At 42.1% G+C, this 17,630-nt stretch overlaps 1 protein-coding gene across 4 annotated transcripts in view; it reads left to right on the forward strand.

Annotated features, from left to right (window-relative positions):
* The first annotated feature begins 1,536 nt into the window (after nt 1–1,536).
* The window catches only part of arhgap17a (Rho GTPase activating protein 17a), a 56,514-nt gene continuing 40,420 nt past the window's right edge, over nt 1,537–17,630 (forward strand). For all 4 annotated transcript variants that reach the window (XM_080748018.1, XM_080748021.1, XM_080748019.1 and 1 more), the window contains exon 1: nt 1,537–2,000. In XM_080748018.1, coding sequence (XP_080604144.1) covers nt 1,948–2,000 — 53 coding nt within the window. In that variant the 5' untranslated portion in view covers nt 1,537–1,947. The remainder of the gene's footprint in view (nt 2,001–17,630) is intronic.

Raw genomic sequence — 17,630 nt, forward strand, 5'->3', positions numbered from 1 at the left:
TGTTTTTTCGATAACTTTTTTCATTAATTTTTAATAATTATTTGGGAAAATGAAAAATATTTAATACAAAAATGGATTATTAAAAATAAATGAAAAAAGTTATCGAAAAAACACGGCCTGCTCACGTATTAGGAGGGTAGTTTGAGTCACCAGAAAAAACAACGGGTGTTTTTAATGAATCTATCATGGTTAAAATGGAGTTTGAAGTTACAATGGGTGTGTATGTGGAGAGGGCCTGGGCGTGTCGGGCCTGGTAACATTTACATCAAATATCTAAATATTGAATCAAGCAAATTAAAAACTGTTCAGGGTGTTCATAAAAGCCTGATTAGACGATAAAATGACTTTGAAAGTGTAATATCCCTTTAATATGCCATAACAGCTAACACTTTATTCTATCACTGTAAAGCAATTAATCGCTGCACGAGTGCACAAGGCGCAAGTTGGCGCCTCGTGCAGTCTAGTTTGAACTGCAGACTCACCCTATCTTCCACCGTAATCTGAACTCACCTCTTCAGCCTCCATAGCCCGTAGCACTTACTGTAGCACTTGCCCTAACCTCAGCAACCTTGCAAGCTTATGCAAAGACAAATGTAAATTAGATAGCGTGTTATGTAAACTGTTGCCAGGTCATTGCAGGCCTGGCATCCTATCGTCATGTGTATCAAGTAGGCCTACAGATTTTTGGTTGATTCTACTGTTAGACTGAAAACTACTACAAAAAGAACCCATTGGTGATTATTAGGCCCGATTCATACTCCAATAAGGAGCCGAATTTATTTTGGGTCGGCTCTGTCCAAACTACAATATGACGTCATTCAGAGGTTCGGGGGGTGGGTACCATCATTCATTCGGCTGTTCAGTGCCACCGAGTTTTTGTGACTCGCTGAACCAAACCCAAATAAATTCGGCTCTAAAAGTTGAGTACGAATCAGCGTTTAGTGTGGTTGCTTATTTGTGTCCGGGCATAATTTGGACCCCCAATAAATTCGTCTCTAAAAGTTGAGTATGAATCGGCGTTTAGTGTGGTTGCTTATGTCCGGGCATAATTTGGACCCCCCTCCACAATGGCTAATAAAGTTGGAACAGTTCTCTTCCAACTTTATGGAGTAAGTTTTAGCCAATGAGGAAGCAGCATTTTCGGTGACGTCACCTTTATGCTGCTTCCTCATTGGCTAAAAGTTAGGCCTACTCAATAAAAGTTTTTTTCTGCCTCTTCATTGGCTAAAAGTTACTCTAAAGTAACCCCATTGAGTTGACTTGAATGGGGGGAAAAAAACACAGACCTTTTTATGATAATATTAAATGATTAATTTAGTAAAAAAAAAAAAAAGTCAATGTCCATCTTGTATCAAACCTAATAATCTGTGGCGGCGCCTTGTGACCTCCTTGTGAAGTTTGCCATTTTCGACGCATGAATGGGGCTTTATTTTGAAGTCCACCGATCGGAAGTGAAATGCTAAAGTAACGCCTGGTGACGAGCGTGTTCTATTCTATGGTTCATATTTATTTCCAGTGGACAACAGTGGTGTCAGCGTCAGGACGGATTATATCCACTCACTGCTAGTTTTAAGTCCCTTAACGTTTGGTCGTCAGCATGCAAGACGAACTATGATCAACTGCAGCAAGCAGTGAAAGTGGATTTTTTTGTTTTCATGTGCGACTTTCACGCACGGGAGAGGGAGTTTCGAGGGGGATCATGCCGTCACCCCAAATGGGATTTTTTTCCTAGACATTTTTTCCAAATTAGAAAAGGCTAGCCTACGAGCTAGCCGAGCTAACCAACTGTATTAGATTTAGGCTTTTTGGGGGCTCAATGGATGTCGCTTGTTATTTTCCCTCTGTCACCGCAACGAAAGCGAGGAGAACGTAAAGGGGATATAGTACCGAACTTCATGACAAACCAAAGTGTCCCGTTCTGAGACGATACAAGCAAAGGGACTGAAAATGAAGAAACAGTTCAATCGGATGAAACAGCTCGCCAATCAAACAGTCGGCAGGCAAGTACCGTTATCTACCCAAGTTGACCAATAAAGTACTTAAATGTTTTACTTAAGTTAGGTAAAAGAATTGCAAATACTGAAGAAAGTAAAAAATACCTACACATGTACTTATACTTGATTAAATGTACTAGTTACTTATTACAACATACGTTATAACGTAATTGGACAATAATGGTTTGTCACGGTAGTCACCTAATACATTTTTTCCAAGTTTAGCTTGAATATCTTGACCTGGTTTCAGTGCTCGTCTTTTTCTCGTATAAAGTTAAGTCTAAAATGTTCATCGTACGAAGCGTCAGCATTATACAGTTGCTGCTACTTTTCCTACACGTCACACAGTCAGTAAATGTAGTCTATTCCTTCTACTTCCATTGGAATGCTGTTAACACATAGAGGCTACTGGCTACCTTGACACAACGCCACGCATTTGGTTTTATTACTGACAGCGACTCAAGGTTGGGATGGCTTTTGATATTGCTGACGTGGGGGATGCATTTGCTTTACTATTTTTGTGTGCATGACATGAGTGAGCGGACAGTGCACTCGGACAACTTGGTGCAACTTGATGACTAATCAGATTTCATCGTCGTCACCCCTAATGAATCAGCAATGCACATCTCAAGTAGCCTAGTACTGTCCAGCTGGCCATCCCAGCTGCTCATCCCTATGGAGACACAGATGGCCATAATCAAACAACGTTTGAATCTGAATGCTAACTATATCACCAGTCTTCTAGATTCATGCACAGACCAATATCAGTTTAACAAGACTAATAGTTATTTTGAGTGTCGAATGTAATCTGCTTTTTTTTAATGAAGATATTTCTGCGATGTCATGCTGCTTGCTGCACATACTACTGTATGTGAGAATCGAGATCTCATTTCCACATGATGTCATGTGCTTTGCCTGTAGACTGTATTAATTATCCAGTTGTGGGCTGTCATTTTGTCCCATGTGCCAGGTCAAATCTGCAATAAAGGGGCTTATTCTTTTGATGGCAAATAGTTAGACTAATATACTCAATGAAACTGAACTGCAGCACAATGAAACAGGGCTAATTATTACTAGTATAGATATGCAATTTCAAGGCATACTTTCACTCAAGCTTCATATACAGTAAATAGTGGTAATTTGAGACACCATATGACACTGCACACCCAGCAGGACCTTCAACCCAAACCCATCAAATAATTGAATGTCAGCTGACTAATGCTCCCTAAAAGATTATGGATTCACCTTTGGGGAGGAAGCAGATGGTAGAGAGATGATATCTTTTAGAAATTACAGATAAACATCCAGAAGATTGTTGATTGAGGCTCAGAGTTTTGTTTTCCCCAAAAAGTGTCTAGCTTGGCATATTTGTAAATTTAGCCTGACCAGTGCCAGATTTTGGGGTCTGATCATCCTGGTTTTGGAGAGACCTAGACCACCCTTTATCGGCAAAATAAACTGGTTAGGCTATTGCTTAACCTCATGGCTCATGGTAGCTGACAGACTTCTTGAACATCTTGCAATGGGCCTGGTGTTCAAGATACAGTACACCATGTACCTGTAACCTGACAAACTTCTACCAAAACATCAAGGATGTACACTATTGCACCAGAGGCAGCTCCAAAAGTTACATCCAACCCAGATTTGGCTCAAACAAAGGGTTAAATTTGTTCTCCTGCTATGCCGCAAAATACCGATGGCCTTAAAGGAGTGTAAATCCCCACCCTCCTTTAAAACCACTCACTTACAGGCGATGACGATGAGCATCTCTCGCAGCGCGCGCTATCAAAATGTTTGGGAGATCCACTGACCCGATGACTTCCCACTTGGTACATCATGCCCTTGTGTCCTTGCCGATACACACACCAAGATTGAAGAAGGTCGTCCCATATGTAGGCATTCCCATATTGGGCATAGCGGTCGGATCGGCAGTTCTGCACAACCGGATCTCTGTATTCCTATATATGGGGGTATCAGTTAGATCGGTGGTTCTGTTCTGGATAACTGCCTATCCGAGCCAAGCTCACAACACGGTGGATCCTGGCCTTTTTTATGGTTAAAAATCAGGACACATCGTCGGCTGCATATTGTGCATAATTGCCCGATACTAATGTAAAAAGGGACAAATAATGACCGATATATAATCGGCCAAACTGATATGTCGGTCTGGCTCTGCAAAATGTTCTTATACTGACAATATGTTTGTCAGTCCTGATGACTTTCCCTGTTACAGGATCTCATCAGTAGAGAAATGATGAGCCCTGTCCTATGTGGAAGGACAGGAGGGAGACACACACTGTACGGCACTGAGCTGTTAGAGGATGTTTATCATCACGTGAACCTGGCCTGCGGTTGTTGTGATGAGTGCTGTGTGCATGCGTGTGTCAGTCAGAGACAGTGTGTGAGTTACATACATGAATGTGTGCAACTTAAGCGTGGGAGTCAACAGTATTCAACAGTATATATATAGTGTAGTGTCTCCTTTGCCTTAGCTTTTTTAGGTCGGGTCAATCTATAGCCGTTGAATGGACGAGGACATTGTAGACGGCATAGCTCAGGGGTAGAGAAACCGTTATTAGAGCACGAAGGGTTCCCGAAGGGTTCCCAGTTCGAATCCGGGCTCCCCCTGAGTTAATGTCGAAGGGTCCTTGGGCAAGACTCTGAACCCCACTTTGCTCCCGGTGAGCAGGTTGGTGCTTTGCATGGTTTCCTCCGCCACCGGTGTATGAATGTGTGCGTGAATGGGTGAATGTAATGCACAATCTCTGTAAAGCGCTTTGGATAAAAGCGCTATATAAATGCACCATTTACCATTTTACGTTGTGGGAGACAGCCCACTCAAAGATGTTTTTATCTCCTACATTTCCAGCTATGACAGATTCTTGTGGTGACCATGAATAATATGTCCCAGAATGATGTGAAGGTATGACCACTATGAAACATAGCTATGTAGGTATTTGGCACATAAAAATATACGTGCAACATCTCTTATCGCACATCCCCAGAAAGTAAAAAAATATGTTAAATTGAACGGTAATTCAAAATGTACCTATTATTTTATAATGGACTTTTTGGGCAAGTGGGCATGACCTTAGGGCAAGTAGAATTATGAGAGCTGGTGTAATTTGAGGGAGTGGTTTAAGATGGGAACACCATAATATTGCTGTTTGGATGTGTTATGGTTTATAATTCAATTACACTTGTGATGGGAAGTGGCCACTTCATAAGATAATTCCATCACCCTCCAACAGCAAAACCAGGTTCCTAAACTATCTGACCCATAAATCAAGGCACAGTGGCTGTTTACTTACGGTCATTTGTATTGAACTGGTTAATGTTTTGTTCACAAATACAACCTTAGCTTCTTTCCCTACTACTAAGTACTTCTTGGTTGTTAAGCAAAGCAGTTTGATTCATCATTGGTTGTTATGCATAGCAATTTGAGTCACTGACTGGATTGGCAAAGTCAACGTGGAGTTGGCAGAGATGCACTCACATGCAAGAGTTGCTGTTCCCCTTTGCTAATCCTGCTGTTTATTTGACTGTAACCTTATCTGCATGGTCTACAGAGTGAATCTGCATCAGTGATCCACTCCACAGACATGGCCTCAGGATCAATGGTAGCAGGGCTGCTGGAATACTCATCATTTCCTGACTGTATTTTACCAGCAATGAATCGGGACAGGAGAGTGGTGTGCGATGCAGAAAGCAGACGTTTCCGTTTGAGTATATTTGTGTCTGTGTGTATACAGTATATGCATGCACAATCACATGAATACCTGTATGCTTGCTTTAATGTGTGTGTGTACATGCTTATGCACTCATACCTGTGGATGTGCAGTACTGTGTGTGTGTGTGTGTGTGTGTGTGTGTGTGTGTGTGTGTGTGTGTGTGTGTGTGTGTGTGTGTGTGTGTGTGTGTGTGTGTGTGTGTGTGTGTGTGTGTGTGTGTGTGTGTGTGTGTGTGTGTGTGTGTGTGTGTGTGTGTGTGTGTGTGTGTGCGCGCGCGTGCGTGCGTGCGTTCCTTGCCTGTTAGTACTCACATTAGGGCAAGTAAATATGGCAGGCTATTGTCCAGTACATTGTGGGGTATGTGTGTGTGCCTGCTGCCTATAAGAGAACCCAGTGTTGTTCGTCTACTAAAGTTTGAATGGGGGGTCCTTCAGTCCTCCCCCCGGGTTCCTGTGATTGTGCTAAGGCAGAACACTGTGTCCAGCCGCTCAGAGGAAATCTCCCCTTCTTCTTCTACAAACAGGAAATGGCCTCCCAGAAAAGTGCTTGCGTTTCTAGAGAGAGAGAGAGCTAGCGAGAGTGAGTGAGTGTGTGTGTGGTGCTGGTGGGGATAATTCTTCAAACGGAGATTGCGTGTGTGTGCATGTGTTTGTAAGAAAGAAAACATTAGGTAGAGAGTTGGTAAAAACAACATGCCTAGTGAAAATGAATGGCATTCTCTGTAACTGAAGGATGTTTCTCTAATCAGCCGTCTGAACTCCCTGCTGCTAACGCACATTTGTGCTACTTACAGACACCTATCCAAGATTGTAGAGAATAACCATCGAGTAGGTTCTTCTGATAGACTAATGATTTTTTTAATCTTGAGATATTCTGTGACATTCCTTCAAAAAACTTGTGATGAGTATCAAAGGTGAGGACAGCTGCGTAGGTTGGCAGGTTTTTTCAAAGTTTATTTGTACTACAAATTTAATACAAAGTGAAAACCTTGTGTCCGAAAGGCATGATCCAAAAATGCTTGCAAAATGCACAAAATAGTGCATTTCCTTTTCGATGAAATTCCCCCCTCGTAGCCAATGAATTGATAAATTGGTCAGCTTGATAGACTTAAGTTGATTAGTAATTTGTTATGCTTTTTAGTTTTTTCCAAATACAGTACCTCTTATAAACTCTGATGTAACGTCTAATAACTTCCAATAGCCATTGTTAAATCAACTTTAGAATCACAAGTTCTCAACCCTAGTAAACATAATTGTACAGATTTTGTTAATAAAAACAACTAACTGATTACTTCATCAAATTACAGTCGATAAAGAAATGTTTTAATTGAGGACAGTCTTAGTATATATGCAAAAGCAGGAGACGAGTGCTGTGAAAGGCTTGGGATAGGGTGGGGTGTACAGAGACAAACAATCAGCTAAGCTCTCCAGAAGACATGATGAGATCAACTTTGTTTAGTCTGCCTATTTGACAGCATTTGAGCTAGTCTGAGATTGGTGACCTCACCATCTGTCTGTCAGGAAATCAGCCCCTTTGATAACTTTAACAGTAGCGGAGGAAGTCATCAACTCATCATGCGGTTTGGACCAATCATCACAGTTTAAATAGGCAGCTGATTAGACGCTGAGTCATGCCGCAGTAAATATGAAGATAAGATTTGTAGTCATGTGAAGACCAGGGACCTGTGGAAGCAAAGACACCTGTATATATATGAACTTATGAGTAATCTCTGACATGTCAGGGCTCATACAGGTGCTGTAAACCCTAGACAATGCTTGGATTTGAATGCAAGGTCAGGATTTGAGTTTGGATTTTAAATAAAGTGCTAGATTACTCAGTTATTACATTGGTTCAGTTAAAGCTATACTGTGTAAGATGCCCAACTAGTGGTCATTAGCCCTATAGCAAACCGCGGTCGCGTCCGCGTCTTTCGGCCGTTTTTCGTACCTTCAGACCCCCGCGTCTGCCTCCACCTCGCTGAGATCTATCTTTTGAGGGGTCCCTTGTTCCTGTGCGTTCAGTAATTCCAGAGATACGGACTCCTTCACCCTGCCTGGTAGGCGAAATTACCTAGAGAAGGGATGGTACAAACGGGCGACAACAAATATGGCTGCCATAGCGACCCCACTTCAAGATGCGCTGTGATTGGCCGGCAGTTGTATAACCCTCGTTGTGATTGGCCGGTAGTGTGATGACGCAATTTTGGCGCGAGATCCGGTCCCCGGCAAGGATCGCAGTTTACATATATAGAGAAGGCTTTACAGGCTGAAATTCACGGAGTGGGTGTTCTAAAACTTTAGCGATTTAACAGTTAGGACAATTTTAAGATTTGTTTTATAAAAAAAGTTACATGGTACAACTTTAAGTATTCTAATTATCGAGTCATACTCTCACAAAACATTGCCTGTCTTTATTAATAGCATGGTAGGGAATTTGGAATGGATAGTTCTTGACTAAAACAGCAAGGGACCAGGAAAGGTTCTGTTAATCTCTGTCAGGTAGCTCAGCTCCTTTTGGGTGTTCCTGTGTTTTTCACCCCGCCTGGGCCTCGAGGGAGATGAGGTGTGTCAGTCATGATGCATGAGAGATGACGTTATCCAGTGTACTGCTTATAATAACAATACTCCACATCAGTGCTTTCAAATATGTATTTGGCTCCATCATATAATCAATCGTAGATATAGGTGTAACATGCATAACACCTATCTACTTATAATTATTTGGATGCTTTGTGTGTCATTGTGCATTCATTGCCCATGCCTCCTGAAAGGACTGTACCAGTTAGCAATTCTACATGTGCTGCATTTCTTTTGCAACCTGCATTTGGTTGAACAACCCCATTGGTTGCGCTCGTGGTTTTAGCACTACAAGAAAGGCAGTATAACACCCCTCCAGTTCTCTCTCAATGTCAGATTAGCCTGATACAGCCCATGCCTAATGTAAGCCTAATAGCCCATGCAACTATCATCAACCCTAGGCTACTTAAGACCAAAGAGCTGCTGAAGTCACTCAATTATTCTCCTGTTCCCCTTTCATCTGGCCCCAGTATCCATTACCTTATGAGCCTTGAGCTGCCAACAGTTGCAAACAACAGACATGACCCCACCTACTCTTCTATATGCCTACTGATTGTGTGCCGTGGCCTGGTAACAGTTGTTGTATTGTTCTTATGGTCACGGTGTTCATTTACCCCCCCCCCCCCCCTTGATAGTAGGTTTCCATGGCTACCATTGGGAGTTATCAGACTGCATGCAGAGGAATAGGCTACATAAGCCACACAGTGACTTTCTCCAGAGGCTGTACACTCACTCCCTGCTACTGCTATGCCTGCTACCGTACAGTCGTCTGCAGTGGGGTCAACTCCATTCACGCTGGCTCAGCTGATGTGGACCCAAACAATTGTTGTTTTGTTGTTGTTTTGTTCCCCCTGGGATACGGGCTGCAGGGCAAGCCTATTTTCTGCCTCACCTACAGACCAGTATATGCATGTTGACTCTGCCGCTTTCGCAAAGCACTGTCGTTTTAATTCAGTGATCCCCGGTGTACTGGATCAATGACCAAAACACACAGCTAATCTCACTATTCTGACTGACCCATGGTGTTGTGTGTTTGCCCACTGCCCAGAGACACGGGCAGGTTCAGTTTTCACCATGACATGAGCTGCTTCGATAGTCAGGGATATACATCAGGAGGTGTTGAACATGATGCGAGTGTAAACCAGAACACGAATTCCAGACAGCAGCTTCAAACTTGAGCTGTGTCTGCGTGTGTGCATTGGTGTGCAACCACTGTTCTTCATTATGGCCAATGTGGCTCAGATATCCTCCCCCTAGTCTCTTTGGTTCCTGTGGATCTGGCAGCTTACAGATCCTCTCTCCGACATCTGACGTTAGACGTCAGCTTGGCTCGGGACGACCTTCCAGAAAAATGCTCCTGCACTTGACGATTCTGGTTTGGCACACTAGGCCCTTTCACCCCATGCCATGTATCTCTCTTCCCCTCTCTTTCTCTCTAGTCTCTCTCTACACCCCCCCTCCCCCCAAGTCAGTCTTGGTTTGGTTTCTTTCTTTCTGTCTCTGTGTTGTAATTGAAAGCAGCTGTCCACCACCGCTGTCACAAGGTTACTATAGTTCATTCATACTTGCAGACCTTTTTTCCCCAATTCTTTTCTTTTTTGGCAGGGAGTCCTGTATTCTGTTCACAGCTCCTTTTATCCAACATGGCAATCTATGTGGATAAAACCTATTGACTAGTACTACAAAACATATCACCCTATTTCTGTCTGAATGCCACAATATCGATAATGTGATGATATATGGTGCATTTATATAGCTTTACTTTCACCAATTTTCACACACAGACGGCTGAGGAAACCATGCAAGGCACCAACCTGCTTATCTGGAGCAATTAGGGGTTCAGTGTCTTGCTCAACCTCAAGGACACTTTAGACACCAACTTTAGGGGAGCCCGGGATCAAACTGGGAACCTTCTGTTGGGGGGGAGGGTATCGTAGCTATATTCATGCAGCCGAAGGCACTACATGAGACCCTATTGTCCCTGTAGGATTTATAACCCGGTACTGTTATTATGTAATCTGTTCTGTTGATATGACAAAATTCCTGCCTGTTTGTTGTGCTTGTCTGCTCAAGTCGTTATGACTCTGATGATGCAGGACCTTCGGTGTGTGAGTCATGTTACCCTTCTGATGAAAATACATATACTCTAACCCAGGGGTCTTCAGCGTGTTTCAGGCCAAGGACCCCTTAGCTGAGAGAAACATGAAGCAATGACATGTTGTATAAAATGTCAATTAAACCTTTCCCATAGATTTCATAGATTCATGCATCATGCTAATGTGTATGTTCTAGTTAACCTTTTAAACCCTCAATATTTTATCAACTTGACCATTGGCTCTGGTCTGCTCTTTTTCCCTGTACACCAACTCGACGAGGCGTTGGAGGCGTTGTGAGCTTGTAGATGTGCTATTTCGGCTAATGTTCCCCATCACAGAGATTTGGTGGATCCCCTGTAGTAACTCTGAGGTAGCCTAGCTGAGCTAGACATCCCAGCCATGTTAAAACAAGGAGGGGATCTATACGCAGTTACTAGTTAGCTGCATTGTATATAGGCTGGCCCCAGGCTAACTCTGAGGAGCCCCTGGTTATGACCCCTGCACCACCCAATATGTGTGTGGAAACTATAATCATGTAGGTCAGCTTGGAATACTGATCAGCTGGATAATATGAGTTCATATCACTGACTGATTGACTACTGTCTGGCTGGGTGACTGACTCCCCATTGTTGAAATACATGTGTGAGTGAGTTACCTACACATGTACCATGCACCACGTATGCATAGACTGAGAGCGATGAAGTTACAGCATTATCTTCAGTTGGCCAATAACAGAGCAATCGTCCGTCCAGGCTATGGGAAAGGGCTGCAACTTTGATAGACTATCGAATTGATTATAGAAACTATTAATCGTCTATTGATTATTGAAGCTATTAATTGTCTAATCAGTTTATGAATGGCACAAGTAGTCTGGCTCTTATTTAGCTATCAGCTAAGCTGATAGAGCTTTTACATTTATCTTGAGCTTGTCTTAGGCATGTGCTAACTAACAATAAAGATGAATTAAATAAACTTAGCTGCTGAGTAGCTACTGTTTATATCAAAAGTTGAATTCCACATACCAGTATCAAGTTTCTGTCATTTAAAACCATGGACAAGCAAAGTGCTGATGAAAAGAATAATAAAATGAAGTGTCCATTGTTTCTCTAAACCAAAGGACAGGTAAAGTATCTAATGTTAACAGTTTGTAGACCTGGGCTAAAGCAGATATGTAATCACTTTGTGTTTGGAAAGTGCTTTTCAAATGCTTGTGAATGACTGACGTGCTGAGTGCTCCCACGTCAAGCAATGTGTACATGTAGACCTACAACATGAAGCCATTTGGCAGTGAGTACAGTATCTGTCAGGCCAGGCCCAACAGTCACAGGAGAAACACCTGAATGAAACCCATTAAGTAAAACCCTGGCCAGTTTTCCTGCCTTCTTAATAGGGATGTTAATCGACGCATTATTTGCGAATCGACGCGTCGTGGCCGAAAATCGACGCGTCGATCGACTTTTTTCACTTTTTTTCTCCGCTAAGCAGCAGCTGAGAGGAGAGCAGCACAACGGCGCATTACTTTAAACAACACAACGTATGCTGCACCCATCAGAACTTGCATCAAAGCCCTAATAATAATGATAATAAATAATTGCTCTTCCTTGTTAGCATGGAGTCTGTTCTCTAGAGACTAGAAGCGGAGTGACAATAAGTCCATGGAACGTGCGGGAGCGCTGACCGCTCGCTCTCACATATCCCCGGTGTGTCGCATTAACGTTAACGACGAGTAGTGTGGTTTGTGATCATCGCACACAACGGCGACGCTGCCATTAACAAGCGAGCTTTCGTGTCAAGCATGCATGCAGAGGCAGGAGGTAAACAAAACGCATCCAGTCCATAGAGTCGCACTGCTATGACGCGCGCATCATCCCGGTCCAGCAGTGTTTCTCAACCAGTAGTCCGCGGACCTGACTAGCGCCGCATGCATGCACAACAGTCTCCGACACAGACACACACACCCGGTCCTCTCACATTTGGAAAACATTAACGCTTATAACCTTTTTGAACAACGATTAAAACAGTCATTTTTGGGGGGAAAACTTTAGAAAAATTAAAAAATATATATATTTTTCGATTTTTCGACTCGTACTTTTTGAGTCGCGGTGAGCATGAGTCGATCGACGCGTCGATTTTTTTTCACATCCCTACTTCTTAATGGCATAGGGGCAGCAGTGGCTCAGAGGTATGGGAACCGCAAGGTTCCCAGTTCGATCACAGGCTCCCCCAGAGTTGGTGTAGAAGAGTCCTTGAGCAAGACTCTTGAGTCTGAACCCCTAATTGTGCCTGATGTGCAGGGTGGCCTTCTGCCTTTCATGGTTTCCTCCACCATTGGTGTAAGAATGTGTGTGTGTGTGTGTGTGTGTGTGAATGGATGAATGTAATGCGCAATCTATGTAAAAGCGCTTTGGATAATAGCGCTATATTTACCATACTCAAAGTGATCAACATGTTAAACTCCAAGTGCGTGCAGATAGTGCAGTATGACTCTGTTCAGGCCTTTCGACAGGAATTATGGGTGGGAGACAACATTTTCGAAATGTGTCACAGTGTCAGTCGGGCAGACATCTTTGTGTGCCTGTGTTGTTTTTCCAAGTTAAATACACACATTTTCCCATTTCAACATAAAACGATTAGAATGAGCTGTAATGTGTCTTTTCAGAGCATCCCTTTTAAACAACTCCCATATTTCCATATTTTGCTGAGGCTCCTATTTTATCTTTTCAACATTTGATTCAACATTTCATATTTGATGATGCAGAACAGTTGATTTGACTCACATGGCTGCAGCAAACTCTTAAATAATCTTCTTCAGTAAGTAATTCAATTTGTGAGGAATCTGGTGCTCCTTTGCCATTTCGATCAGTCCATTCAGACGGTCTTAACAATCTTTTTTATCTGGAAGAACAAAGATTAAACAAAACACAACATTTGTATGACCATGAATCATCAAGTAAAATGTCATGATCGTGACAGCCCTAGTACCATGGCTACAACAACCGTTTGTGTCTGCAATGCCTTGGCACCAGGCTGATATCAATAGTTAATTGTGCATTTGCTCCATCATGTCAACAATCTTCACATGATGATAAGCGCAAAAGGCAGATCAAAATCACACAACTAGGACTTTAGTCCACTACACGGTAGCGAAGCTGGCCTGGTCTCAGGTCTGTGTGACGGTGTTGATAAACCATTAGAACAGTTTCCCAGCCCCTTCTCCCTTTAACTAATCTAATCTGTCTGACCTCTCCAAGCCCAACTATTAGCCTACTATTAATAGGCTCAGAAGAGGAGAGGGGAGGGCTGGGTGGCAGGGCCTGTGTGCAGGGACACTGTCAGGCCTGCCAGCTGTGGCTTATGGCAAAACCACAACTTGAATGCAACTTGAATGCTGACAAAAATAGGGGTATGGAAGGTTGTGCTGTTTGCAGTTTTTATGAACCTTCTGGTTCTCTTGGAAAATGGTCAGATTAAAATGTAGGCTGTTGTTGTTTTTTATGGCCAGGAATGTGCTTTAAAGCCAAGGGTCTGGAAAATGCTTGAACAGATAACCATTGCAAATAACCATTAGGCTATTATTACAAAAATGTTGATATGGTTTCACAAACTTTTAGCCCTATCGCAGAATAACTTTAAGAGGGGTGTGTTTTTTGTGTTGGGTGTTACATCGCTGAAACTACGATGTGCTGGAAAAGGTCTGTCTGTGCAATTCGAAGGCATGTGAAATGTGCTTCAGTTTGACTAAAACCTCCACAAACTCAGTGCTATACCTCCTGGTCTATGTTGTCATTTTGATAGATGAAATGGCTGAAAATATGCTTGACACTAATGGAGATTTCTTCATTTGTTTTCTGACTGCAGATTGGCACAAAGCTTGGAAACAGGTTCCTCCTCTTCATGTACTGTACATAACAGTAGGGTTTCATGATACTGACATAGGCTACACTTGCATGCCTGATTGATTTTAATAGTGGACTGGAGCTGTAATATAACAGTCAGTCAATGGCAACACAGCACTTATAAAAGGAAAAAGCAGAAAGGGGGGATGGTTGTTCTTTTATAAAGGGACCAACACTAATATTGAGTAGCAATACTGTAGGTTTTGGGAGTAGTCTTGGGGAGCCAGACTTTCAGACATTGCTTTGTCATGGAAATTACATAAGAGTTGATATTGATACAAGGAAATTAATTGTCAACAGCCTGCAAATCGGCAGCCTACAAAGACCCACGCTGGTGCAACGCTGATTAGGTGTAGCAGTCTGATGTGGCTACGAGACTGTCCATCAGTCAGCTGTCTAGACCACCCACCCAGATAGAAAATATGGGCCTCCCTCTAAACTAGTCAAGGAAGAGAGGCTTTTAATGTGGAACTGAATGAGTCAATGAGTCAGCGCAGCCCGCTAATGTGAAGACTTGCATTGAATTCAACGTTGTCTCTTCCTCTGCAAAAATCATTTGGGCTTTATGTGAGTGAACCATTTAGGGCGGGAAGAGTATGAGTGATAAAGGGAAGTGGTTGAGCTACAGATTTAACTTGATCTTGGCTGTGTGGTTAAAGACTGTTCTGCATATTCTCTCCACAGACTCATCACAATATGATTTGTACGTTGTGTACAAGCTGCAAACAAGAACCTATGGTAGAATTATATTTACAGTATACACAGTATAAACATTAAAGGAGGACTTCACCACTTTTCAACCAATCTTCATATACTAGGTCCTCACTAATGTTCATGATAAAATATCAAAAAGAAAATCTACTCAGTCTGGGTCTCATAGGAGAGCTGTGGGTGGGTCAAATCCTTCCACCGGTGACATCATCAATGGGAAATGCAAGCTAATAGAAACTGCAGACTTTCTATTCCTGAAAAGTTGCAATGTTAAAGTGGAAGCCATTGTTCTCGTGATAATACAAATATATATATATCTTTTTCAAAAATATTGTTTAAAAAAATCTGTCAAACGATGATGTCACCGGTGGAAGGATTTGACAGCTCTCCTATGAGACCCAGACTGAGTAGAAAAAAATTGTGCTATTTTATTATGAACATTAGCGAGGACCTATTATATGAAGACAGGTTGAAAAGTGGTGAAGTCCTCCTTTAAGCAATAATACTTTAATTCTGATCATGTCTGATCAGGTCATCGTGGGTGTAATCGTGGCAGCTCTGCCCCATGTAGTAATTAGGACTGCACAATATATTGTTTCGCCATCAACATCACAATGTAAATGTGCAATAGTGACAATGATATTGCAAGGGATAGCTAAGTATATAAGGCAGTCACATTGTACGTAAAACTAAATTTGCAAGTTTTGTATTTTTCATATCTAATGAAGAATAACATATAACTTCTTGGTAACTGTTCTTTCAAGTGCATTCACAGAGGTGTCATGCTGAGTCAACCAGACAATTGGCTAGATTACTGTAAGTGTAAATGCTTTATTTCACCCTCTAAAATCACTCTAATCCCTGCTAGTGATACTTTCTTTACAAATGGAGTTATTGAAGTTAAGAGGTATAGCAGACCTGCATCTGGTGACATTATGTAACTCCTGCTTTTATGTATTGCAATCTGTGCATTTTCCCTTTGTGATGACAGTGAGCTGCAGTGAACTGGCCTGTGTTTAAACGTTCCCTTCCCAGGAATGTCCATATTAATACTTAACCGTGGTTTATAACCACTGTTAAGGCTCAGTGTGGAATTTAGACTTTCAGGTCCTGACACCTGCATGTAGTAACGTATATGTATAGACAATTTCACATAGACCAAGACCACACAGAAGAAATTAGGTCCTTGACACACCCTATATGTCTCTCTTGGTATCAAAGTAGTTTGCATTTTTCTCACTTTGTTTCTTTTCCTGGGAGGGATGTTTTTTTTATGAGAAATGTGTCTTGTAAACAAACAAACAAACAAACAAACACATACAGCCATTAAGAGCCCCAAATATTCTGGTATATTGCAGCCAGGTGTTGTAGGATCTTCTAAGCCGGAGTGAAATAATATAGAAGTTAATTTAGCTAATGTTTTTGTGAAGGAGGCTTTTATGCCTAGTGTATTATCGCTTAATTATGTTTAATTGATACTACAATGTTAACCAAACCCTTTTAATAAACTGGTGAAAGTGATTTACTAGAACCAAACTAAGTGTAGAAAAGAAATAGAAAAAAGAAAATAGAATAATGGCTTTAAAACAAATGATAGGAGGCTACATTTCAACCTACAGTACAAGAAATGGGGGTTGCCCCTTTTGGATGCCTGTGCATTTGTGTTTGTGCAAGTGCACCTACGCATGTGCTTTAACCATAGACTGTAAAAAAAATATGGATGGTGCGAAGCCATTGGTTTCTATGCTGCGAAAATGACGCTTTTTTGTCCCTTGCATGGGTGTCGCCATCATTGTTTGAATGGTACCCCAGGAATCATAAGGAATGCTATTGGCTGCCAACGGTCACGTGCAACCGCAGGACACAGCCGGCTGGTATCAGCTTAGTTGGCCACGCCCCCCGCAACTTTATCATTCATTTTAACATAAATGGGACCATATTTGCACAACACGCATATCATGGTAATTGGAAAAAAAAAAGAAAAAAGAAAATCAAAGGGGAAAATGAATGGAGTCCAGGGGAGGAAAAATCTTTTTGGTACCTCGCGGCTGGAAAACAGCACAACTAGCGGCCAATCATGGGATCTTTCTCTTCCGGGAAAGCTTCATGAATTATCCAGACAACAACACCCTGGCTTTAACGAACCTGTACACAATGGCATTCAATCGGTTAGAGATGGTATGGCAGCCTCGGGCAAGTACAAGACTTAGTCTGTAGGTGGAGTGACGTGTGGCATTTGATACATGTCACAGATAACTGTTATCCACAGTATAGTACAATATACTGCAAGCATGAATCTGTCATCATCCCTCAATGAGTCAGAATAATCTGTTGTTGGATCAAGAAGAAGGGGTCAAATAATGGTGTGGCTTCCCTGTGCAATCTGTATCTGGATAGTAAGTTACTACTGTAGGTGTGCAGTTTGTGAGCAACCTCATGATGTCAATATGTCTGGGCGATATGCCTTCAAATCAATATCACAATTACTTCAAACCTTTACCTTGATTACCCTTGATGAATGATTATATATTTTGTTTTTATACGCCACCATTCGGAGTATATGGGCTTGTGGTTAATCAGGCGAACTGACTTAGGGCCCGGTGCATACTCCACTTTTAGAGCCAAG

The sequence above is a fragment of the Nannobrachium achirus genome (assembly GCF_963921795.1).
Source record: "Nannobrachium achirus genome assembly, chromosome: 18".
In the NCBI taxonomy this organism is placed as follows: Eukaryota; Metazoa; Chordata; class Actinopteri; order Myctophiformes; family Myctophidae; genus Nannobrachium; species Nannobrachium achirus.